The sequence below is a fragment of the Bubalus bubalis genome, chromosome 5, assembly GCF_019923935.1.
Source record: "Bubalus bubalis isolate 160015118507 breed Murrah chromosome 5, NDDB_SH_1, whole genome shotgun sequence".
NCBI classification, from domain to species: domain Eukaryota; kingdom Metazoa; phylum Chordata; class Mammalia; order Artiodactyla; family Bovidae; genus Bubalus; species Bubalus bubalis.
In genome coordinates this window covers 43722067-43749589 of record NC_059161.1, presented here as the reverse complement: position 1 = coordinate 43749589, position 27523 = coordinate 43722067, and the positions used below count along the sequence as shown (strand labels likewise).

The following is a 27523-nucleotide window of genomic DNA, read 5'->3' as shown; positions in this document are numbered from 1 at the left end:
TTTAACTTAAAAAATAACAAACTAGGTAATATTTTATTTAAAAAATTGTATTTAAGTACAAAAAATGCATGTTACTAATCTTGCAGTAGGAGGCCATGAAGGGGAGATTTCCAGTTTGGACTAGTTAAGGATTAGTTATGAAAACAGTGGTAAGGGTGGGGGATGCCTGAGATGAATCAGAAAGAGTAGATAGAATCAAGGTGGATACATAAGAGGATTGAGGGTGAGGAAGGAGGGGCATTTCAACCATGAGTCAAGACATCTCTTTCCTCTTGCTTTAGCTCTTCTGTATGACATCAAAGAGATGCCTGCAGCTGCCATTCTAGTGATGAGTGGTCATAAGAGAAACATCTGGATGGGGCTAATAAAAAAGAAACATTAAAAGCCCAATCCAAAAATAATAAAAAAAAATAAAACCAACAGTGCAGGCTTTTTCTTCTCTTCTTTTGTTTGGTGCTCATGAGCTGCTATATGTGGAAATGAGCCAACTGAAGAGAGATGGCTGAAGAAGGCAGGCGACTGGAGGCAGTTAAATGGGACGGCCTCTAATTATAGAGGCTGGGGCTACACTGCAAATAGGACTTTTCCTAGTTGGAGCAGATTCCCAGTACTACTCGAGCTGGAAAGCAAGGATAACACCATTTTATGAACTGCCCCCACAGTACACTGGAAGGACTAGGGAGATAAAGTGTGTTCTATAACAAAAGTGAGCCTATAGTTGCATATGTATCAAATTTTCACTATATTTAAAAGTATATGTCATCAGGTACAGCATGGAATTGAAGCTGGAAGCCAGAATCAAGAGAGAGAATGAAATCAGTGCATTTATATTCCATAGTAATCCTTTTTCCTGTGGTCTTGGTAGTCCATGGGAAAAAAGAATGAAAGGCTGAGCTATTAAACTTGCTGCTGCAGGCTGAAAGTTGAGGGATGGGAGAGGGAACAAAGCGGGAACAGAAGGAGCAGCTGGTCATGTTGAAAACTCTTCAGATATGCTGGGAGAGACACACTTCCTCTTCAGTGTAGAAGATGCCACCAGCAAAACTTCATGAGGGGATTTGAAGGATCCACTGACACTTTCATATCCGAAGAATTTTCTTTCAGAGCAGGTTGTTTAATATGCATCAACCATGCTGAATGAAAAACCAGAGAAAATAAACTCAGAAACTGAAAAACTGCAAAACTTAAAGTGTTGGTGGTAAAGATAAATTGTCACTAAAGGTCAGAAGTAAAGGAACTCCATATTTCAGATGAGTTACAAGATGCAAGACATTCAATGAGGCACAGGAACGAGAAGTCAACCCCAAAGCCACGCTTCTCATCATTTCAGGTGCTTACCACCCAGACATGGTGCTAAAACACAGACCCTGTTCAGGTCTGGGGGGACCTGAGATTCTGCGTTTCTAACGAGTTCTTGGGTAATGCTCAAAGCAGCCAGACCTCAGAACCCACATGGAGAGAAATTTCGACGATATAGACTTTGTCTTCAGATCTAATGAATATGAAGGGCATTTTGATAGAATTTGAACAGTGGAAAGTCAGAAACGTAGAATAAGACATGTTTCAATGGAAAGAAAAATCAGAGAGAATCGAAACTCATGAAAGGTAGTACAATAGTGATTCTGAGGTCCTGATGCTGGTGGGATATGGTTTGAGGAGGTGATTAGTTTTGTGAGAAAAAAAACTGACACTTGTGTAGGTGTGAAACAATTGTCTTATTCTTGGAAAGAACAAGGGAGAACCAAATAGGGTAAGTCTTAATAACACCCTTCAAAAGAAGAACCAGATTCTGAGACTCTGCTCTCATGATGAACTGCCAGGGTAAACCACAGTTCAGCAGCTGCAAGCATGCTTGCCAATTACAGAGATAAAAATGTTTCTGAAAACAAAATTTCACGTATCCCCCCCCCACCCCAACCCCCCACCTCTGAGGTTGGCATCGTATCTTCCTGTGTATCTTGGGTGTAGCTTTTACCAGGCAGAATTTAGACACTAGAAACCAAATGAGGTGATAAACAGAGCCAGTTTGCAGAAGAGTCAAAATAACCCAGCAAGAATTGAAACCACAAATGCCCTAAGAGTCAGTCATTCACCAACCAAATGCTAATAGGGATTGGCACAAAGGACTATGCAGGTTAGCTCAAGGACTTAAAACTGATATGCGGTGTTGTGTGTGATAGTGTTCACTTCACCTTTGGCTTGTTTTAGAAACACATCCTACCTCTGCCACCCCACCCTTCCTCAGTGTCATCACACAATGATTTCAGTGCAAAAAACTTACAACACTGGGGGAGGAGGGTATCTGGGACTTATTGTGTTGGTCAGAAAGTTCGCTTAGGTTTTTCCATAAGACTTTATGGAAAAACCCAAACAAACTTTTTAACCAACCCAATACAACTCCAACCTGGGTGTCAAGAGACCTGAGTTCTAGAAGAACAGATGTTAAGATCTTCGGATCATGATGGGTGACCTAGATCATGGTCTTTAGATCTAGATGGGTGCAAATCTCAGCTCTGCCATTTATTAAGTGACCTCAGGTAGTTAAGTTCATTGGCCCACCACTTTAAAGTGGAAATATTAATAGTACCTACATTCACAGGCTTGTAGGCAATCTTTAGTGATGTAAGACATATAAGACACTCAGAACAATGCACAGCATGGAATTAATGGTTGATAAATGTCTGTTATTATTGTAACTAACTCTGTCACTAATTCAGGCATTGTAAGAAAGATATTTAATAAAAAGGGAAATAAAAAATTCTAGAAACAAATAACATTGAAAACATGATGACCGAAAGCCTCTGGAATGCAGCAAAAGCAGTTCTAAGGGGGAAGTTTATAGCAATACAACCCTACCTCAAGAAAAAAACAACAACAACAAAAAACGTCAAATAGAACCTAACTTAACACCTAAAACAACTGGATAAAGAAGAACAAAGAAACCCCAAAGTTAGTAGAAGGACAGAAATCATAAAGATCAGAGCAGAAATAAATGAAAAAGAAAGTTAATTAGCTCAATTATCAAGAGAGTATGAACATCAAAATCCTTTCCATAACTAAAACTCTATGATTGTATGGTCACTCCGGGAGTTGGTGATGGACAGGGAGGCCTGGCATGCTGCGATTCATGGGGTCGCAAAGAGTCGGACACGACTGAGCGACTGAACTGAACTGAACTGATGGTCACTTTGGCCAATAAATTTGAAACATCCCAAGGTATCTGGGCAAATAATTCTTCTCTGCTAGGTCCTTCTGGAATGTCTGGTAAAGCATTCAAGACCTTTGTTGATGGAGCAAACCTTTCCTTCCAACTTCTGTTCACTGCTCCTGTTCACAGCCCACACTGTGGGCTCCAGGCAGCTCTACTCACTGGCCCCTGAAGGTGCTTCCAGAGTCCCAGGACCATGCCATTTACATCAGTTCCTCTCCAGACTGCCTTCCCTGCTTTCTGTCCATACCCCTAAATCCTATCTTTCAAAAACTAACCCAGGTTCCAGCTTCTCTATAAGGCTTTCTGCAATCACCATACTTCTGTATTGAAGAAGTCTTGTCTTCAATATAGAGTTAATTGACTATTACCATATTCTGCCTTCATTCTTCTGATTTTTTTTCCCTATATTTGTTAACTTTCTCAACCCACTCCAGTATTTTTGCCTGGAGAGTTCTATGAACAGAGGAACCTGGCAGGCTATAGTACATGGGGTGGCAAAGTCAGACACGACTAAGCTGTCACTCCTTCGCGTTTCAACTGGATAATAAACTCCCTGAGGTCATGCATAAGGATTTACTCCTCTTGGTACCTCAGTCAAGGCTAGTATTTCCCCAACACACAGGTGTTTTAATAAACAGCTATTGATTGGTTTGTTGTAAAAACCTGTGAAGCACTTAATATGGCAATTAGCTTAATATGGAACTTCACTTAATGCTAATACTCTTTCTGCCAGCATCTCTTTCTGCCCCTCAAAGACATCTGAAAAATCGATCTGCTTCCATCTAGTGGCAATTAAAACACAGGTGGTTCCTGTGGCCAGAAAAGACTTTCACTCAGTGGGTGTGAGCATGAAAAAAATCTTTCTATCTTGTGGATTTCCTGCCCACGGAGATAGGGAGGTCAGCCTAGAGAAGGGTCAAGGACTCCCATCTACATTATCTAACGGGAGACAAGGAGGGCAATAAAAGAAACTTCATGGACCCTATGTCCCCATCCAGTTACCCCTCCTGACTCTCTCATCTCATCTCCTTCCAGCCAAGTTTTATAAAAGAGATGATGTATATATTCTGCCTCTACGTTTTCATCCCCACTGATTCCTCAACCCCTGGCTATAGGACTTGCATCATGAGCTCAACATTGAAAACAATTTCCCCACTGATACCCTTATATTATATCTAGTAGAAACTTACTGGTTCTCCTTGCAGTATTTGAAATCATTTTCATTTCCTGCTTTCCTTAGGATCATGACCCCATACTCTCCTCATTTTCCTTCTACCTTTCTGGCCACCTCTCCCTGTTCTCCTTTACCTTAGCTGACGTGTTGATATTGACCTTCCTCTGGCTCCTATCCTCTCTCCCCTATCCTCTCTCCCACATCCTCTTCCATCTCACACTGTACATACTCCCTTCCATTCTCACAGTGTACATACTCCTTTGGTGACTGTACGTGTTCCTAAGATATGGTTACCTCCTATAATGTGAGGACCTCCAGATCCATTTCTTCTGCCCCAAGGTAGCCCCTTTGGGGCAGATAGAACCAACAGACTGTGGTTGAACCACAGACACCTAAACCTTAACAGGTACAAAACTGAACTCGTGATCATCACCTCCAAAACTTCTCATTCTTTTGTGTACCCATCTCAGTAAATAATAAAACAGAGATGGTAACCATCCACCAGATCCCAGATCAGAACCATGGCAACTTATTTGAGTCTTCTCTCTCTCTCTCAGTCAATTAATAATCATAGTCAGTTGCTTCTACCACCAGTTATCTCACAAGCTCATCCTCATTGCTATTGCCCTAGACAGGCATCATTGGCTTTAACCTAATAACTTCTAATGCCTCCAAAACAGTTCTTTGCCCTCAGACTCACTCAACTCCCATGTTTACAAACTTTTATGGATAGTGATCCTCCCAAGATGCAAATTTCAGCATGACATTCACCTGCTTCAACCACTGTTAGTAACAACTCAATGACCTCAGGGTTAAGTCCATACTCCTTTGTATGGCTTATAAATTACTTTATAATAGCCTCTGTTGCCTTCTGTCTCCCCAGGTTTTCTTTTGTACCCTAAGCTACAGCTCAGTAAACTACTAAGAACTTCTCAATAACAATCTGTGGTTCGTAGGGTGGTTGCCTGAACAAGAAACCAGCCTCCTCAGGGACCATCTTGCTTCATTTCCTCCAGCATTTGAAAAGGAGCCCAGTTGTCTGGCTGGGCACCTAGTCTGTCACCAAAGTCTCATCTCTGTTGTTCGTTTGACTTATACTTTCCTTCCTAAAACTTCAAAGTAAGTCACCAAACCCTGAAACTGAGAAATGTTTTGTTGTCTTCATTTCTGCCAGGTGGGGCCTTGTATTTTCATATGTGTGTGTTTTTGCAATTGAAGAAATCTGAGATTCAAGACCAAATCAAACAACTTCCCCTTCTTTGGGGGAAGCTGTAGGTAGAATTAATGCTCCCCACCTTTCCCACATTTCTGAAGGTCAGTGCTTATCAGAGGTCTTTTACCCTCTTGTGCTAGGTGCTGCAGGCTCAGGGTCTGGAATTATACCATTTTCTTAGAACCTGGGATTCATTAGTTTTTCAATAAATAAATCCTTGTTGACTTGATTGTTCACTGAATACTATATTTACCATTGCCCTCATGTTCAGTTGGGATAAGAAGAAAAAAAACCATAATACTTCCAATCCACAAAGAAAATTCTGAAGCAATCAGAAAAAGCTGTCTTTACATAAACTGTCCCTTCTTAATAGGTTATTACTTGTTCATTCATTCAGCTCCATTAGCAATGAAAAACCTGACAGCTATTAAGGAAGGTTAGCAGATTTATTACTTTGTCTGGAAACTTCATTTGGATGAGATCCCATGTAAATAACTGTGTGCTTGCGTGCTCAGTTGCTCAGTCATGTCCGACTCTTTGCAAAGCCACAGACTGCAGTCCATCCGGCTCCTCTATGTTAGTTTTCAGACAAGAATACTAGAGTGGGTTGCCATTTCCTCCTCCAGGGGCTCTTCCCTACCCAGGGACCAAACCCACGTCTCTTGCGTCTACGTCTCTCACATTGGCAAGAGCATTCATTATCACCGAGCCACCTGTGAAACCCATGTGAATAACTACTAAGGAGTTAATGTTTCTAGCTATAACAGGAAGTATCTTACAGAGGTAGAGAACAGATCAACAGATGTAGAAACTTCTTTCTGATCAAACTTACCTTCTCCGAGACTTTTTGCCTAAAAATAGAAGAGAAAAATGGTATCAGCAGAAATAGGCAATTTCACTATTTTTCACTTAGAAGAGAAGGGAGATTCCCTGTCTCAAAACAGTTTTTTGAAGAGTCTTATGTTAGGTGGACCTCATCGGTATCTAAGGGGATTTGAGGTCCTGGCTTAATGTTCTCATTTGAGCTTTGGTAGTTACTCATTCGGAACAGACCGATTAATGCAGATGCTTCTTAGAGCACCATTTCATCCTTGGTGCTGCTCATAAAGACAGAAGGCTAGTCTGAACTGTCTGATGATCAAGGCCCCATGTACCCATTCTTGTGTTTACCCATTCTGATCTGCCATCCCATCCTACCTACACAGTCTTCCCTAAGAGAGACAGCTGCAAATACTGTAAGAATATGTATCATTACACCTCATGTCATCTTCCCTGTGAGAATAAGCAAGAAAAATTTCACTCAGGTCTCAATAGTATGAACTACACACCTCATCTGTGTAACCATTGTGTTCTTATCTTACAAACATACTGAATAGCATTACTGCTTATGTGTCCTTCTTTGGCTGGCTGCAGGAAAACAGGTGTATCTGAAACCTCTTTGTCCCTGGCTCTAACTTATTTGTGGTATTCTAAACCTTGACCTCCTTTTTCTTATTTTTAAACTAATTTTAATTTGCTGTGTTGAATGCATTTGAGAAATTATCTTATATTCTTTTTGAAAAAAGGAGAGTATAAATAAGTGAATGAAACTGCAGGGTTAGGCTCCAGAGGAAACAAAAGCAAAAAATGCTTTTTGAGGAGGAAAAATATCACTAGGAGGCAATGTATTTCTGTGACTGTTAAGCTGGAACATGATGAAATCTGAGTCCGGGTCCCTTTTTGCAAAGATACACTTAAGTGTATCTTTGAATAACTAGTTATTCTCTCTAAGTTACCATTTCTTTATCTGTGAAAGAGGCTGATAATTGTTTTCCTCATTGAGTTGATAAAATGTACTCAAAATATTTAAGCCAGGGCCTAGAGCATAGACAGTGCTCAATTCTTGTTTTAAACTTTTAATTAGTTCTTCCAAAATTTAGCCTGCCAGTGACATGAGCCAAAAGCATTTGAGCAGGGAGAAATAAATGAGTGAATTTCAGATTCTGTTCATTTTCATACAAATATATTTTTCTCTCAGGAACAATGAAACACATAACAATACATGAGCAAGAAGCTGTTCCTATTGAGAGAGTTTCTTTTTCAAGAAAAAGGGAACTAAGGGGCATCTGTTCAGTTTTGTGCCCAATTCTCAGCCTGTGTGTTGGTTCAGGTGGAAAATTCTTCTGTTGGGGGGCGGAGGAGGAGAAAAATAGAGCCTCATTAATCTGAAGACCAGTGGTTTTAAGGGGCATATTTTGATGGAAGTCTGATCTCTGACCCTGGCCCCTGCTGATATGAAATTTTAGAGATATAGTCTAAAACAGCATTGCCTCAGTTTCCTCATTTACTGAATAGGGCCAGTGATGCTGACTAATCAGAAAATGATGACGCTAGGAGAAAATATATATATATTTCTAGACAAGCCCATACACAGGGAAGCATGTTTCTGGAGCCCACCTTTACTCCTTTCTTAGGAAAAAAAATAAAGGAGCTGAAGTCTGAATATTAAGAAAACTCAGGCAGGGGCCAAAGTACAGGTTCAGAAGATCTATCTGACGACAGGATGGGGGTCAAGACTCTGGTCATTTTATTGTCTACTCTGCTCAAAATATTCACTTGTCCCTTTTTTCCAGCTTTCAGAACCCCGAAAGCCTATATACAATTCTCAGATTGATGAATACTGGATGCAGGCAGATTTATTGGCTTTGACCTTTCTTATACAGGCATCAGCTCTATTGTTTTAGAAAAGCTCTAGGGGCTTAACCTGGAAATCTATCCATCATTTATAATCATTGTCTCTAGAGGAAAAACATTTCTTTTTCCAATAACTAACAGCTAAAAATTTTTAGAAGATAAAGTCCCTTGAGAGTTAGCGATATCAGAAGGCATTTCACCAATGAGGACGACTGAGTGTGAGACTAAAGATGCCCTGACTTCCCTACAAAGTCAATGATCTCACAGGGCTTCTGTTCACTTATGCTTTTTGTTGGCATAACTGTAACTAGCCTAACTGCCCGTTATCTATTTCCTGTTTGCCCCACACTGATTCCCACAGTGGGGGCACGAAGTTTTCAAGGTATCAGTTTGAGATCTTGTACAGAAATGACTCCAAGGTTAAAAAAAAAAAAATTAAAAGCAACCCCACTGCTTTCTCACCACCGGTTAGAACACAGCCTTGGGTAGAACCTGCCTCCTGCACCCCACTACTAAATACACACTTCAATTCTGTTTTTTTTTTATTCCACTAGCACTTATTGAAATATTTAGTCATTTGGGAATATCTCCTTACTAAGGAAGCTTCCAGCCCCACTGTCCTTAGTGGTTATTTAAATAATAGCCCTCTTATCCCAGAGGGCAGAGCTTAACTACCCCATCTATTCTCTACCACCTCACTTCTGCCAATGTCATCCAAGGAAGGAGGAAAGAAAGGATGTTTGTGCGACTGGCTTTCAGTCTTAAGGGAAAGGATAATCAACAGTAGGAGAAAAATCTCATTCTTCTCTTGCCTTAGTGTAATATTTAAGTAAATATCATAGTACTATAAGATGATGGGATACAGTCTCAGCTGAAGTTGCAAAAGCAGGAGCAGAGACCCTTTAACTGCTCAGGACTCTTCACTTTACAGTTAACGAAGTTCTTGCACATCAGGAGCACCCCCTTCCATTATGTTTCTGGGTTGGTTATAAAACTGATCTAGTACCCTTGGTCTGGGCTTCCCAGGTGGTGCTAGTGGTAAAGAACCCACCTGTCAATGCAGGAGATGCAGGAAATGCAGGTTTGATCTCTGAGTTGGGAAGGTCCCCCAGATAAGGGCATGGCAACCCACTCCAGTATTCTTGCCTGGAGAATCCAATGGACAGAGGAGCCTGGCGGGCTACAGTCCATGGGGTCGGGTCACAAGGAGTCAGACACGACTGAAGCAACTTAGCACACAGGCACCCTTAGTCTTCAATTTTGAATGAAAGATCAGATCATACCAGAAGACCACTAGGGATTGGCAGATAATATTCCTGCAATTTCCAGTGAGAATGGGTGGTGTAGCACTCTTTACATACTATATTCATGGAATATAATATATCCTAATTAATTTGATGGAAGTGAAATTAAAATGTCACTCAATTGACCCCATAGAGGTAACACAGAGAAGTTGGTTAGCCATTGTTCTGAGGTCCTTGATGGCCCCTGAAGTTGAAGCAAGGTTATCTTTAAATCTGCCTAATGTCTATATTCGTCATAATCTTGAATGTTTCTGCCTGATGACTTTGGCCAAATGTGGAAGCACATACCCAAGGCTTGCCTGACTATGGGCCTATAACCAGCAGGTTGGTTCCACTTAAGGGTTTGGACACACTCAGAAGGGCAGTGAGGGGAATGATGCTTCTGTTCTTCACTGATGGTGTTTTGCCTACTATGCTAAGCAACAGACACTAACTTCTTGAGGCAGCCCTCCTTATTATCTTTTCTTTTCCAGTCCAGAGTGGAGGGGAAGCATAAGTATGGGGTGCATTTGGTTAAACCTGTGACCTTGGTGAATAGACACAGGGAAGAAAATGTGGGGACTTCCCTAAGGGACAATGCAACAACTCCCACACATTAGGAGCCAGACAGGTGTCTGCCTCTTGACAAAGTTAGGTATATGGGAACAGTGCTTTGAAAACATTGTGTGCATGCTCAGTCGTGTCCGACTCTTTGCAACCGCATGCACTGTATCCCACCGGGCTCCTCTGTCCATGAGATTCTCCAGGCAAGAACACTGGAGTGCATTGCCATTGCCTACTTCAGGGGATCTTCCCTATCTAGGGATCAGACCTGCATCTGCTCCATCTTTGGTGGATTCTTTACCACTGCACCACCTGGTAAACCCTGTGGGACATTAAATTCACTTCCTAGTAGAATTGCACTGAAATCAAAAGCATGTGGGCTCTTTTAGGACCAGTTCACACAATTCTTTTTTTTTTAAGAATTAAATAATAGCAAAGAACCATTACAATTTCTCATTTGTCTGTTAATATCCTAGCAAGATGTTCAGGTAGTAACAGGTGCTTGAAGATAGTAGGCATTTTAAAAAGACTTGTCAGATGAAAAGGAAAAATAAGCCAACTTATTGTAATGAAAGTGTATACTGGGCTGCTTCATGCATTTCTAGGGACTGATGTTTATAGAACCCAGAACTTGGTATTCTGCTTTAGTCAAAGCTCTCATACTTAATTTTCTGTGGGTTTGCACGTTTTCTTCCACTTGAAAGTTGTATTATTTTTACATGAAGGTAAACTCACGTACTTTTTTTTTTTAATCTCCTTGCCAGCCAAATGATAAATGCCAACCCAGAGAACGCGGTAACCATGACTGCCACCGGGATGAAGAGGGGGTTATAATCACTCTCTTCGTTTATTGAGATAGTCCTGTTTATTTCTGAAAGAGAAATCAGTAAAGCATTTAGATGAGGCCACAAGCATTATTTCCTTAGTGCCTTTTCAAAACATTGAACTTTCTTCCTCCTTATATCTTCTAATAATTGTCCATTTGATGCTATTAGACAGATGAGAAAACTGGCCTGGGAAAACCCATGATGAGTGTATAGCAGAAGCAAAGACTAAACTAGGTTTTCTGGCTCAATGCCTACAGAATCTCAATCCTCAGATTTGTGAGTCATAGAATTCCTGGGAGATGTACCTAAATATTTTGGTAAAAAGTGGTCATCATTGTATTTAGCTCCATGATCTTGTTCACTGCCTAGGACTCAAACACAGAGAAGAACTAAAAAGTCTAGTACGACTACAGAAAAAATAAAACCAGTGATCTGAACCAGGTAACTTTTCAATCAAAGCAAAGTGTTAAGGCTTTGAAGCAGCTGTGCAAACACAGGCACATAAAATTACATGCCAAGGACTTGCACTAATTTGTCTTTCAAATGCTGTAGTTGTACCATTTCCCTCTACTTTCTTCACAAATAAATAAAAGGATACATCTATATATCCTCTCATAAGGGTGAACTAAGTTCATGTGGGGAACTTTATTGAAAAAATACTGATACGAAAAAATTTATCTTCTGATACCACCAGTTGAAGAAACTTACTTTTGCATATTGGCACAGGGTCTGACTGTCCCTTATTCTTCACATCACTTTGATGAATCCTTTCAAGGTGTTTTCATCCCCGCACCCAAATGTATAATGGAAAGGAGGTGCAATTGCCAGAGGGTTGTACCTATGGACTGTAGGAGGTTAAGGAGGCAGACACTAGCCCAGCCCTTAAAGGTAATGCCCCATAAGCCTGATGTACAGTCCTCCTCTAAAGACCCCATGCCACCTCCCCAACTCCCTACCCTACTTCCTGGCCCCAGACCACAGAGAGATCAGCTTCTCTGTGAGCTTCTACAGATCCTGCCACTTAAGGACTGCTGACATGGGATGAATTGGGAGAGTAGCACTGACATATTTACACTACCACGTGTGAATAGATAGCTAGTGGGAAGATGCTGTATAGCACAAGGAGCTTAGCTCAGTGCTCCGTGATGACCTAGAGGGTGGGATGGGGGTGGTTCAAGGGAGGCTGAGAGGGAGGGGATACGCATATACTTAGAGTTGATTCATGTTGTTGTAAAGCAGAAGCTAACACAACATTGTAAAACATTTACACTCCAATAAAAATAGAGCCTTTAAAAAAGACAAAAATAAAGTATTCTTTCATTGGTGTAGTCTTGGGGCAGACGTGGGTAACTATTCTGTCAAATGCTAATTGAACATGGATTAATATAGCACCTAATGCCAGGCGCTGTGTCATGGGGAGGGTATACAGAGATGAGGAAGACACAGTTCTTCTTATGCACAGACAGATTTGGGAGGAATCAACCTTGTGATCATGGAGAAGTATCCGTTACTTTGAGAATTAGGTGATCATTGGTGACTTTTGCGGAGACATTTTAGTAGACTAACAGAGAAGTGAGATTGTACTGGAGTAGAAAAATGGATAAGAAATAAGTCAGTAGAGACAGTGAGTTTAGATGTTAAGGGAGGAGGAGTTGAGAACTGGCTGGAAAAAAAAAGCAATAACTGTCATTGAAGGAAGAGGAAAGAGCAGCCAAGGATTTTATGGTAAATCAATGTGTATGAATTTATTTTTAAGCTACATATGTCTTAGCAACAAAACTTAAAAGTTTAATTTTTTTCCCACCATCTGCTTATTCATCAAATACCTCTTTAAGTCTTGAACAAAGTGGGCCAGACTTACTCACTTTGACATCTTGGACTAGGGCTGGACCAATTTCCAGACGATCCACAGATAGTTTTTTTCTCCCCAGTTAACTCAGCTTCTTCTGAACAACTGAAGGTGCATGTGGAGGAAAAGCCAAAGTCGACAAAGGGGTGATTACAGTCCATGGTTCCCAAATCAGGTTCTGTTAGAGGCTCACATTGAATCACTTCAATGAAAAAGAAAAAAAAATCAGTATTTCTGAGCAGAGACCCTCTGTGAGGAACAGCTTTTAGACAAACTGCCTAACTTAACTGGGGAACCATTGACATGAATCTGCTGCTGCTGCTGTTGCTGTTAAGTCGCGTCAGTTGTGTCCGACTCTGTGCGACCCCATAGACAACAGCCCAACAGGCTCCTCTCTCTGTCCCTGGAATTCTCCAGGCAAGAACACTGGAGTGGGTTGCCATTTCCTTCTCCAATCATGAAAGTGAAAAGTGAAAGTGAAGTCGCTCAGTCGTGTCCGACTCTTAGCAACCCCATGGACTGCAGCCTACCAGGCTCCTCCGTCCATGGGATTTTCCAAGCAAGAGTACTGGAGTGGGGTGCCATTGCCTTCTCCGGACATGAATCTAGACATTTCTAATTTCTAGAAATTACTTCTGATGATGCTTCCAGGCTTTCTTGTCTTGAGAATAATGGAGAGTGGTGAGTCAGAGGTAGAATGAGGAGAACCCAGAACGCCCATGGTGGGAGAGGAGCAGGGGGATTGGGGAGAGAAGGGGAGAGCTGGCTGTTCCATGTTGCTTCCCCAGCCCTGGCAACTCTCTAGCTCTTCCAGAAGCACCATGCTATGTGGCCTTGGCCTCAAGAGCTCTTATGGTGCATTATCAACGAAGACAGAGAATTTCCTGCCTTTTACCTGTTCTAACATCAATCCAAGAAGTTTTGAGAAACACCCCCATTCTCTGAAGCAAGTCCCTCAAATTTTGTAAAATTTAGCAGGTTGGTCAATTAGTTCTATGATTTCAAAAATGATTGAATAGTGCTTTTGGGAATTAAACCACTTAAACTAGTGAGTCAAAAGCATAAAGGTTGAATATGTAACCAAAACTTCACAAGTTTAGATACCACCAGTTTTTTTCCCCTAAAGAGATGATCTTGACAGTAAATATGAAAAAAAAAAAAAAAAGAAAAAAACCCCACCATGTTTCAAATGAAAAAAAAAATCAAGAGATTGTATGTTTGTTTTTCACAGAATTTGGTATTGTCCTGAGAGTTCATGGAAGAGGAAAGGTAAAACATGATTCTAAGAATAAACCAAATAAAACAATCAATAAAGACCTCTAACCCCACCACCCTGCAATAAGGAAATTGTTTGGTGTCAAGCGGGACACCACACGGAGAAGGCAATGGCACCCCATTCCGGTACTCTTGCCTGGAAAATCCCATGGACAGAGGAGCCTGGTCGCTGCAGTCCATGGGGTCGCTAGGAGTCGGACACGACTGAGCGACTTCACTTTCACTTTTCACTTTTATGCACTGGAGAAGGAAATGGCAACCCACTCCAGTGTTCTTGCCTGGAGAATCCCAGGGATGGCGGAGCCTGTTGGGCTGCTGTCTATGGGGTCGCACAGAGTCAGACACGACTGAAGTGACTTAGCAGCAGCAGCAGCAGAACACCACATAAAATCAGTGTTATTGAAAGGGGTGAACAACCAAAATTCAACAGCAGTTCAGCAAGACTAATTATTCCATAGCAATGAGAAAAATAAAAATAAAATAAAAAATACAGTATAACCACACTGTTCTGCTGAAAATTATATGTGCATGTGTGTGTATATATATATATATATATATATATATAGTGACGTAGTCACAGAGATAGTTGGTTGTTATTTTTTGTTTGTGGTTTTTCTTTTAAATTAGAAAAATAACACCTTTGAAAAGTATCACGGTAAAATCTAAGTTAGGTTAAATTATGTTTCAAAAGAGGATATAGAATTCTTAGTAAGGCTCCACCACATTTTCTTAGTTTATAAATCCAGGATTCCCACGATAAAGCCTCTGGTATGAACACAGGCTCACCTTGACAGGTTGGTTCTGGAGATGACCAATTTCCAAATGGTCCACAAGTGGTTTCTTCAACCCCAATTATGTCTGTTCCCTTAGAGCAGTTGAAGGCACACTGCGACATGAAGCTGAAGTTTCCCAAAGGGTGAGTACAGGCCATGGTACCCAGCCTTGGGGCCTCCAAAGGCACACACTGAGTCACTTCAATGAGAAAAGAAACAACACTCAACAGAGTTAAGAGGACCTGATGACCGGGTTTGAATCTTAGCTCTGATACTTGAAAACCAAGTATCTTTAAGCAAGGTGATTTAATCCTTCCAGCTTTAGGTTCTTTATCTATAAAAGAGGGATAATGATAAATGTATTGACTTCTCAGAGTTTGGTAATTAAATAATTTAATGCAAGTCAAGGATTTATTTATTTTGTGTGTGTGTGTGTGGTGTTTGCTTCCTTTTTCCAAGGAGAGAAAATACTGATAATCTGTAAAGGAAAATTTCTATACTTATGTTGAAACTGCTTTACATTTCCTAATCTTCTAAGATTAAATAATTATTAATAGAATTCAGATTTTCTTATATGTGCCTTTATATTCTTGCTCCTAAGTCTAGTGCCCTCTCTGCAGTTCTCTTCTCCTTTAACACTTGGATCAAATAGCTTCTTCCCCAAAACCTCTCCCCAAATTGCATTTCCTTTCTAGGATTTCAGTAGCCCTTTGTTTTACTACATTTTTTTTTAATTTTATTTTATTTTTAAACTTTACATAATTGTATTAGTTTTGCCAAATATCAAAATGAATCCGCCACAGGTATACATGTGTTCCCCATCCTGAACCCTCCTCCCTCCTCCCTCCCCATTCCATCCCTCTGGGTCGTCCCAGTGCACCAGCCCCAAACATCCAATATCGTGCATCGAACCTGGACTGGCAACTCGTTTCATACATGATATTTTACATGTTTCAATGCCATTCTCCCAAATCTTCCCACCCTCTCCCTCTCTCTCAGAGTCCATAAGACTGTTCTATACATCAGTGTCTCTTTTGCTGTCTCGTACACAGGGTTATTGTTACCATCTTTCTAAATTCCATATATATGCGTTAGTATACTGTATTGGTGTTTTTCTTTCTGGCTTACTTCACTCTGTATAATAGGCTCCAGTTTAATCCACCTCATTAGAACTGATTCAAATGTATTCTTTTTAATGGCTGAGTAATACTCCATTGTGTATATGTACCACAGCTTTCTTATCCATTCATCTGCTGATGGACATCTAGGTTGCTTCCATGTCCTGGCTATTATAAACAGTGCTGTGATGAACATTGGGGTACATGTGTCTGTTTCCCTTCTGGTTTCCTCAGTGTGTATGCCCAGCAGTGGGATTGCTGGATCATAAGGCAGTTTTTTTAGGAATTCCAGTTTTTTAAGGAATCTCCACACTGTTCTCCATAGTGGCTGTACTAGTTTGCATTCCCACCAACAGTGTAAGAGGATTCCCTTTTCTCCACACCCTCTCCAGCATTTATTACTTGTAGACTTTTGGATCGCAGCCATTCTGACTGGTGTGAAATGGTACCTCATAGTGGTTTTGATTTGCATTTCTCTGATAATGAGTGATGTTGAGCATCTTTTCATGTGTGTGTTAGCCATCTGTATGTCTTCTTTGGAGAAATGTCTATTTAGTTCTTTGGCCCATTTTTTGATTGGGTCATTTATTTTTCTGGAGTTGAGCTGTAGGAGTTGCTTGTATATTCTCGAGATTAGTTGTTTGTCAGTTGCTTCATTTGCTATTATCTTCTCCCATTCTGAAGGCTGTCTTTTCACCTTGCTAATAGTTTCTTTGATGTGCAGAAGCTTTTAAGGTTAATTAGGTCCCATTTGTTTATTTTTGCTTTTATTTCCAATATTCTGGGGGGTGGGTCATAGAGGATCCTGCTGTGATGTATGTCAGAGAATGTTTTGCCTATGTTCTCCTCTAGGAGTTTTATAGTTTCTGGTCTTACGTTTAGATCTTTAATCCATTTTGAGTTTATTTTTGTGTATGGTGTTAGAAAGTGTTCTAGTTTCATTCTTTTACAAGTGGTTGACCAGTTTTCCCAGCACCACTTGTTAAAGAGATTGTCTTTAATCCATTATATATTCTTGCCTCCTTTGTCAAAGATAAGGTGTCCATATGTGCGTGGATTTATCTCTGGGCTTTCTATTTTGTTCCATTGATCTATATTTCTGTCTTTGTGCCAGTACCATACTGTCTTGATAACTGTGGCTTTGTAGTAGAGCCTGAAGTCAGGTAGGTTGATTCCTCCAGTTTCATTCTTCTTTCTCAAGATCGCTTTGGCTATTCGAGGTTTTTTGTATTTCCATACAAATTGTGAAATTATTTGTTCTAGCTCTGTGAAGAATACTGTTGGTAGCTTGATAGGGATTGCATTGAATCTATAAATTGCTTTGGGTAGTATACTCATTTTCACTATATTGATTCTTCCAATCCATGAACATGGTATATTTCTCCATCTGTTAGTGTCCTCTCAAGTCAAGGATTTAAAGTCTGGCTCATAGGACACTTTTAATGAAATATTAGCTAATCTGCATGGAAACAATCTTATTATCTTTGGCATTACCTGGACAGAGAACTTTCAAATGTAGACAGGTTTAAGTGGGAATGACCAGCTCAGTTTGGAAACAGTTGCCACATTAGAGACCCTAAGTATGCTAGAGTGTTGGAAGTAGGAGGTTCAGAGAAACACTGGGTATCCATAACTGTCTTCTTTACAATGGGGGAAGATAAAAGCTTTCAGTTCAGATCAATTCAGTTCAGTCGCTCAGTTGTGTCCGACTCTTTGCGGACACATGAATTGCAGCACGCCTGGCCTCCCTGTCCATCACCAACTCCCGGAGTTCACTCAGACTTACGTCCATCGAGTCAGTGATGCCATTCAGCCATCTCATTCTTTGTCATCCCCTTCTCCTCCTGCCCCCAATCCCTCCCAGCATCAGGGTCTTTTCCAATGAGTCAATTCTTTGCATGAGGTGGCCAAAGTATTAGAGTTTCAGCTTCAGCATCAGTCCTTCCAATGAACACCCAGGACTGATCTCCTTTAGGATGGACTTGTTGGATCTCCTTGCAGTCCAAGGGACTCTCAAGAGTCTTCTCCAACACCACACTTCAAAAGCAGCAATTCTTCAGTGCTCAGCTTTCTTCACAGTCCAACTCTCACATCCATACATGATCACTGGAAAAACCATAGCCTTGACTAGATGGACCTTTGTTGGCAAAGTAGTGTCTCTGCATTTGAATATGCTATCTAGGTTAGTCATAACTTTCCTTCCAAGGAGTAAGCGTCTTTTAATTTCTTGGCTACAGTCACCATCTGAAGTGATTTTGGAGCCCCCAAAAATAAAGTCTGACACTGTTTCCACTGTTTCCCCATCTATTTCCCATGAAATGATAGGACCAGATGCCATGATCTTAGTTTTCTGAATGTTGAACTTTAAGCCAACTTTTTCACTCTCCTCTTTCACTTTCATCAAGAGGCTTTTGAGTTCCTCTTCACTTTCTGCCATAAGGGTGGTGGCATCTGCATATCTGAGGTTATTGATATTTCTCCTGGCAATCTTGATTCCAGCTTGTGCTTCTTCCAGCCCAGTGTTTCTTGTGATGTACTCTGCATATAAGTTAAATAAGCAGGGTGACAATATACAGCCCTGACATTCTACTTTTCCTATTTGGAACCAGCCTGTCATTCCATGTCCAGTTCTAACTGTTGCTTCCTGACCTGCATACAGATTTCTCAAGAGGCAGGTCAGGTGGTCTGGTATTCCCATCTCTTTCAGAATTTTCCACAGTTTATTGTGATCCACACAGTCAAAGGCTTTGGCATAGTCAATAAAGCAGAAAGAGATGTTTTTCCAGAACTCTCTTGCTTTTTCCATGATCCAGCAGATGTTGGCAATTAGATCTCTGGTTCCTCTGCCTTTTCTAAAACCAGCTTGAACATCTGGAAGTTCACAGTTCACGTATTGCTGAAGCCTGGCTTGGAGAATTTTGAGCATCACTTTACCAGTGTGTGAGATGAGTGCAATTGTGCAGTAGTTTGAGCATTCTTTGGCATTGCCTTTCTTTGGGATTGGGATGAAAACTGACCTTTTCCAGTCCTATGGCCACTGCTGAGTTTTCCAAATTTGCTGGCATATTGAGTGCAGCACTTTCACAGCATCATCTTTCAGGATTTGGAATAGCTCAACTGGAATTCCATCACCTCCACTAGCTTTGTTCGTAGTGATGCTTTCTAAGGCCCACTTGACTTCACATTCCAGGATGTCTGGCTCTAGGTGAGCGATCACACCATCGTGATTATCTGGGTCATGAAGATCTTTTTTGTACAGTTCTTCTGTGTATTCTTGCCACCTCTTCTTAATAGCTTCTGCTTCTGTTAGATCCATACCATTTCTGTCCTTTATCAAGCCCATCTTTGCATGAAATGTTCCCTTGGTATCTCTAATTTTCTTGAAGAGATCTCTAGTCTTTCCCATTCTGTCGTTTTCCTCTATTTCTTTGCACTGATAGCTGAGGAAGGCTTTCTTATCTCTCCTTGCTATTCTTTGGAACTCTGCATTAAGATGCTTATATTTTTCCTTTTCTCTTTTGCTTTTCACTTCTCTTCTTTTCACAGTTATTTGTAAGGCGTCTCTAGACAGTCATTTTGCTTTTTTGCATTTCTTTTCCATGGGGATGGTCTTGATCCCTGTCTCCTGTACAATGTCACGAACCTCATTCCATAGTTCATCAAGTACTCTATCAGATCTAGTCCCTTAAATCTATTTCTCACTTCCACTTTATAAGGGATTTGATTTAGGTCATACCTGAATGGTCTAGTGGTTTTCCCTACTTTCTTCAATTTAAGTCTGAATTTGGCAATAAGGAGTTCATGATCTGAGCCACAGTCAGCTCCCGGTCTTGTTTTTGCTGACTGTATAGAGCTTCTCCATCTTTGGCTGCAAAGAATATAATCAATCTGATTTCAGTGTTGACCATCTGGTGATGTTCATGTGTAGAGTCTTCTCTTGTGTTGTTGGAAGAGGGTGTTTGCTATGACCAGTGCCTTCTCTTGGCAAAACTCTATTAGCCTTTGCCCTGCTTCATTCCGTACTCCAAGGCCAAATTTGCTTGTTACTCCAGGTGTTTCTTGACATTCTAGTTTTGCATTCCAGTCCTCTATAATGAAAAGGACATCTTTTTTGGGTCTTAGTTCTAAAAGGTCTTGTAGGTCTTCATAGAACTGTTCAACTTCAGCTTCTTCAGCATTACTGGTGGGGCATAGGCTTTAGGAAGCATCTAAGCCTGGATTCTGTCTTCACTATCTCTAGCTCAGTTCCAGAACTTTAGTTCTTCTGATTTTGACAGTCCTCTGTAGAAAGTATGTCTACTTCCTTTCTCTGACCAGTGGCATAATAGATTAAATTAAGACTTGGAATTCAGTCTTCATATTTTAAGTCCTGCCACATCATTTAGGCAAATATTGAAACTCTTGTGTCTTATTCCTTATCAAATGTGAGCCATCATTTTAACCTTGTTCTTAAGAGATCAATGAAGAATTGAAGGATTAATTCAAGAAATTAGAAGAATTTTAATATTTTCCATCTACAGTACAAGTCCAAATGAAAGTCACTTATTTGTCCAATTCAGTTCATGCCCACAAGCAGGTGCCTAAGTCTCAATCTTACAGATACAGTGATAAATAAAATACTGACTGATCTCAAGTTTCTGTCAGTCTGCTGAGGCATACAGACAACTAAATGGATGATTTCAACAAATGTCAGATAAATAAGAAACAAATATGTGGAGCTATTGGAACACAGAATAGGGATGCTTAGCCTGTCTTGGCATCCAAAGAAAACTTCTGGATAGAAATGGTCCCTGAACTGTTATCTTCCAGTTGAATAGGTATTTTATCCATGTGCAAAATGTGGAAGCCATGAGCAAGTCAATGAGCTACAAAGCAATATGGTAAGTGTGGAAGACTACAAGCATTTTAATGTTAAAACTAGGAGGAAAGAGGAGGCAGGGGATGATGTGAGATGAGATTAGATAGAAAGACAGGTGCTAAGGCAAAATGCCCCTATCTTTTCATCAGTTTAATGAGTATCTACTATATATCAAGCATTATTCTATGCCTTGAGGATTTCAGAGTTCAAATTTCATCCTATAGGACAAATGATAGGTAGAAATTAAATGGTGGGTGGCCACATATGTGTGATGTTTACTTGATTTTTTAAATTGATCAGACTGCCTATAGTATGAATAATATATTTGAGGGGAGCTAATTTAAAGATGTGGAACTCAGCTCAGAAATTATTGCAATAATCTAGGAAGAAGATAATGAAGGCAATAGTGTAGAGTTAACAAGTAGAAGACAAGTTGGAGAAACATTAAGTTATAAAAATGAGTAGTGTGTTACTTTGCATAAATGTAGGAGGAGGTGAGAGAGTTTTATACCAGGGTACCCATATAAATGGTGGTACCACACACTGAGATAAGGAATACAAAAAGGAAAGCTGGCTGGGGAAAATTGATTTTTCAATATTTGGGGCATCCCAAAGATTATGCTTAGCATATTTGGAGTTCAGGGCTGGAAACAGATTTGTCTGTCCAAAGCTCACATAGATGTGTGCTTCCACAGACGTTTCTAGGTTTGACCAAAGGGGACATGTAAAGTGAGAAGAGCAATGGATGAAAGATGGAAGATAAGAAATAGCAATAAATATATGGGCTTGAGTAAGTGCCCATGAAGAAACCCAAGGAGAAACAATCATAGGTAGAAAGAAAACCAGGGAAGAGTTGTATGATGGAAACCAAGACAGAAAAAAAAAAAAAAAAAAGAATAAAATGTTCAAAAAGGAGTGAAATGGGCATGTTGATGATAAAATAATTTTTAAAAATTTAGAAATGGAGTGAATATAAAGTATTGGATAGAAGTCAGGGCTTAGGAATTGAGTGAAATGAGCCAGATCTGTTCCAGTTGGTTGATCATTTAAATTTGTTTGGCTTTAATTCCTTATTAATTGGAAACACTGCTCTTTTCTTATTATAATTTTCTATTTTATTCACCAGATACTTCAAATGTAGTTTTGAAACTCCACCAATATCAATCAAAGGACTTGAAGTTTTCTTTCAGTAGTGAGTTGACTAGGTCAAAGACTCCATGTCTTTCAATCTATGTATTCTTTCCTTTCTGTTTCTACCACCACGACTCAGAATGATTTCAGTGGACTCCTAATGATGCTTTCCATCATCACATCTTCTCTCTTTTTTGTTTTCCAGTCCATCTTATGCACTGCTTCTATGATAATTGCCCTAAATGCTGGTGTTCAGATACTAAGTGGTTTCTCACTATCAAATAAAGGCTAGAGACTTTTATTAGGCAGTTTTCAGTCTTCCCAGGCTTCCTCCAGCATATCTGGCTTTCCATCAGATTAAATTATAAGCATGTGTAATTTCCACTGTGTGCATGCTCAGTTGCTAAGTCATATTTGACTCTCTATGACCCCATGGACTCTAGCCTGCCAGGCTCCCCTGTCCGTGGGATTTCCCAGAGAAGAATACAGGAGTGCGTTGCCATTTTCTCTTCCAGGGTATCAAACCCCCGTCTCATTTCCTGCATTGGCAGGCAGATTCTCTACTGCTGAGCCATCAGGGAAACCCATAATTTCCACTAGTTAACTGTAAATCCTTTAAAGTAAGAATCTGTAATAGATTTATCCTCATCCCCTAAAATGCCAGCCAATGTATTGAATTTATTATTATATTTTCTGACAGATACTATATATCATTATGTGAATTTTTATTTTTGGTCTTGCCTTTGTCATGATCTTGAGGATAATGTAAAACGTAAGATGGGTGACTCAGCCTCCTAATGATAAATGGTATTGTTTCTTTCAGATTCAGAGTTCTAATGAATCCAACAAGCTCACTAGCTTATCCATTCCTTAACAGCCGGAATCTATCAGGCCTGATTCATGATTGTAATCCTTACAGCTTTTATTCCAATGCCAATGCTCTTGTGGCATTCAAAAGGACTTGTTGAGAAGTGAATTGAAACTTCATGCTGACTTATGAAATCTTTACGGAAAAGTAACAATATTGTGCAAGCATGGCCTACTGATCAAAACTTCTCATTTCTCAGAATGGCTAGTATCATTTTCCCCCATAACTTCCATAAACTATAATACTTTACATAGGAAGAAACAAAGAAACAAAAGCAGCTTACCGAATTGACACTCGGACCCGTAGTACCCCAAATCACAGTTGCAGGTGTAATTATTGATGACTTCCACACATTGTCCATGGCCGCTGCATGACCAGGGTTTACAAGAAGCTTTAAAGGGGTCAGAAATTATTTTTAGATGGGTACTTTTTTAATACTCCTAGTCATTTCTTTAAATATACACAACTTTTTGGCTGTGACTATTTTAACAAACAGGGAAAAGTATATTTGTACATTCATACCATTTTTGCATAAAAACCATATCCTAAAATTTTTATTTATACAATATAGTTGTCATACAGCCATAGACATTTGTTTTTAGAATGAACTTACTGAAGCTGATACTCTATAACATTCAGGGGAAACAGCGATATACATTGAAACTCTTAAAATTTCTTTTTGTTTTGTTTTTGATGCAGTAAGTGGATTAAATGATAACCTGACCCCAATCACTTCCGTAGTATGCTTGGCAATCCCTTTCATCATAGAAAGTACTGAACAAAAATTAGAGTCTGAACTTACTGAATTAGTACGCACATGCGTGCTCAGTCGTGTTAAACTCTGTGAGCCTACGGACTGTAGCCCATGAGGCTCTTCTGTCCATGGAATTTTCCAGGCAAGAATAGTGGAGTGGGTTGCCATTACCTACTCCAAGGGATCTTCCCGACCCAAGGATTGAACCCCAGTCTCCTGTGTATTCTCCACTGGCAGGCAGATTCTTTACCACTGAACCTCCTGGGAAGAAGCCCTGCTAAATTGGTAGAGAGTCCAAGTGAACAAGAGATTGAATGAATGTTTCACTGTTAAAAATAACTTGGAAAAATACTGATTACTTTTGAACTGTCACCATTGTCTCTACAGAAATTTTCACATACCACAGATAATGAAACACTGCAAAGTTTCATTACATAGAATTCTGTAAGATTAGGACTCCCCAGATGACTCAGTGGTAAAGACTCTGCCTGCCAATGCAAGAGATGCCAGAGACGGGGGTTCGATCCTTGGGTCAGGAAGATCCCCTGGAGGAGGAAATGGTAACGACTCCAATATTCTTGCTTGGATAAGCCCATGGACAGAGGAACCTAATGGGCTGTATAGTCCATAGGGTCACAAAGAATGGGACATGACTGAGCACTATAAGATTAGGCCAAAAAGGAAACATGTAGCATCAAGTCGCCTACCTCATGAGGGAGGAAACAAGTGATGTGAGCATCAGCTCTTGGCCCTCTGCTTCTGCTTCCCTGCCTTATTATCAGGGACACTCACTGTCTAGCTCTTCCTCTTTACTTTCCACATGGATTTGTCATCTTAATGTAAACTGATTCAGGCATAAGGATTTTGGGCATAGGGCCTAGTCTCACCCACCAAAAATGCTTAGAAGTGTCATGATTCAAGCTTGTTTAGAGGACTGGCCTATTTCAGAATGCCCTAGCAGCTGCTCTGTGGTCCCAGGTTCCCATGGGGTTAGCACGTTCATTCTCTGCACTCTGCCCTCCCTGAGCAGTGCAGCAGTCTGGTCAGTCCCTACCTGTGTAGCAGAGGGCTGTCTTTGCTTTGTGGCAGGCATCATCATTCCATTTCCCCGAGTCTTTGATCCTCTTGATATAGATTTCCACACAGTCCTCCTTACTCTTCCTGTTGTTGGGCTCCCCTTCACCCCAGTTCTTTGCTTCTTCAGTGAGAGATTTGTTGGTTCCCACCCAAGTCCACACCCCTTCTACTTTCCGGATTCCAATCCAGTAGTAAGTACGGCTGAAGGGAAGCGTCTTATTCAGGTATTCGATCTCTCCCTTGTTTTGTATGGCAACTAAATCTGTGTAATTTCCCCTGCAGAACGCTCTAGCCTTTTCCCAGGGCATGGGTCTTTTAGAATAATGGTAAGTCCAGCAATCGGTGCCACGATGAGCAAAGAAATCTGAAAGACATCAGTGTGAATTGTGTAGCTGCATGGTTATAGCTGAAAAGAACCTAGAACTAATTCAAGCTGAGCCTGACATTTAGAGACGAGGAAGCTGACACCTCAGGAGGGTAAGCTACCTGCTTGAGGCTGTGGAATTAGTCATCTGCATATCTGAAGTAGAACCTAGAACTTCTAGTCCTAATCACTTTTCACCATAATATGGAATACTTTTGCTCATAGCTCTATTTTAGATGAATTTGGTGGCTTTCTAGATTTATTTTCATAAACTAGTTTTTCTCAAAAATTATTTCCAGTAAAATTTAACCAACATATTTTAGAAATTCATATTTCTTAGTGGCTCTCAGTCATTTAAAGTTAATTTCATTATAATATCATATAACTCTAAAATTTACTGCCTACTCTTTTATTCTGGGATAATTTCCTAAAGACCAATATTTATGTTTCTAAAGGTGAAGTAAAATAAGAACAGAAATAATGGCACACTTTGAAGTAATTTCTTTTATATAAAAAAGATAATGTTTTACCATAAAAGAGCTGCTTCTGGGAAAACAGACAGTCCAAGCCTTATATACAAAATAGAAAAAGGACAATTTACAAAACCAGATGAGGTAGGATTATGAAACTGATTTTAGATTTTGTTACACACGCAAAGATACTCAACTGATGGTGTTTAATAATCACATGGGTGCTTCAAATATGAGGGCTTTGAAGAAATCAAAACAAACACATAATTACACAATGACACTATAGTAATACATGCCATTCTAAGCATGGTGTGATCTAAGTGAAACGCTATTATAGCACAAGGTTCAAGTTTTCGCGGCCATCACCATTTGCTGAGTTTTCACTGTGTAGGGCAAATACTATGGAGAAATACCAAAGAAAACACAGATTCAATTTTTACAGTTTTCTAAGGACTCTGAGCAAGGAATAACAGATGCAAAGAATACATAATTAATCTTGATCAAATGAAACATATATAAAATGTACAGAGAACTGGGAAACAGTTATGATTAAGGAATAAATAATGTCATAAAATAAACCCTGCAGCAAAGGTTGGGTCAAGGCTAGGAGTTCTCTGGGGAAGGAAATATTAAAGGTGAAAGGAAGAAAAGAGATGTTTGCAGAAAGGGTAGAATTAGCAGCTATCTACCTAATACTTTTACCTGCCACTTTTACCTATGTACACTCAGTAGATATATACCCAAAACTGAACATATGTTTTTTTAAAAGCTCAGCAATTTATAAAAATCATAACATACCACAACAGAGCATAATCCAGACCCACAGTTTAAAGACATTCCATAAGCCCCTCTGAGCATTTTGACATTTCCATGGACGTAGCTGCAAATAGAATACAAAATTTTACTCAGATTTATACTCTAAATCACCATTTTACAGGTACCTTGAAGAGGTACTTATAACTTTCTCAAAGTTCAAAGTGTAACACATATGCGTACTAACCTTGTCTGAGGTAAGAGATTTCTCAGACATGGGTGAACAGGTAGAATTAAATTTGCCTCAAAACTGGTGTATAGTTGGTTTTTTTTTTTTTTTCTCCTATTCTAGCCTCAAGTTGCTATTGCTGCCGTTCTGATATTTTTTTTCTACATTTCAGTAACTTTTTGCATCTACTTATCTGCTGAGCTGTCAGATAAAGCTATGTGATAGTACATATATTTTTTAAGTGTTCTTTGGTCCTTAATTGGAGAAGAAAATGGCAACCCACTCCAGTATTCTTGCCTGGAGAATCCCATGGACAGAGGAGCCTGGCAGGCTGCAGTCCATGGGGTTGCAAAGAGTTCCACACCATTGAGCAGCTAACACTTACATACTTAGTCCTTAATGAACTATTAGTGTCTAGATTTAATATTAAAATCTCACAGTTAACTATGATGGGTCAGTACTCCAAATTCCTAAAAGAATAAGGTAACCATACAGACACTACTGAAAGAAAGGAGTTCATTTTTTCTCAACTAAACAGAAATACATTTTGAGCAACTCAAATGACAAGACCATAAAGTTTCTTCACATCTTTACATCATATTTTCTGAAATGTTTCAATTCTCAGATAGTGCCAGTGTTCAGGCACAAGAGTGCCAATTTCTGCAAGATAGTAGTACTTCTTCAGGAACCCTCAGTAGAGACAAGTCAAGGAGAAGAAATCAGCACACGTGAGAAGAGAGATTCTAGGAACACTTTTTAATTTAGACTCAGCAATTTTAGTTTTGGCTTTTTTAAACCAAAAAGTAAATGTGCTGCTTCTTGTCCTTTGCCACCTGCCTCTGCATCCCAAGACGAGGTTCTGTCTGAGCATCTGACATATTTTAGGCTGAAAAGCTTACCATGGCTTTGCTCCGTCCTTTTGTAGCCCTTTAGCCTCTCAGCTCAGCACCACAGGTCTGTGGATCCTTGCCCAAGGCTGGGTGTGCAGGGAGACTGCACTCACTGTCCCCAGAAAGGCTTACTTTCTTTCATATCTCTAACCAAGGCTCACACCCTCCC

General features: G+C 40.0%; 1 protein-coding gene across 7 annotated transcripts; it reads right to left on the bottom strand.

The window, feature by feature from the left end:
* SELL (selectin L) lies at positions 1-27523 on the bottom strand. Of its 7 annotated transcripts, none has more exons than XM_025285978.3 (10): positions 27364-27523; positions 26281-26362; positions 24626-25012; positions 23101-23208; positions 14856-15041; positions 12811-12996; positions 10858-10989; positions 10010-10011; positions 6431-6449; positions 1-1133 (listed from the first exon to the last, which is right to left on the bottom strand). In XM_025285978.3, the coding sequence occupies exons 1-10, from the start codon at positions 27364-27366 to the stop codon at positions 1018-1020; spliced, it is 1221 nt and encodes a 406-aa protein (XP_025141763.3). In that variant the 5' UTR covers positions 27367-27523; the 3' UTR covers positions 1-1017. The 7 variants fall into 7 exon arrangements, 4 of the variants coding, with proteins under 4 accessions (XP_025141763.3, XP_025141764.3, XP_006073159.3 ...); XR_006551172.2 differs by having other exon boundaries at positions 1099-1133; positions 12807-12996; XM_025285979.3 differs by lacking the exon at positions 10010-10011.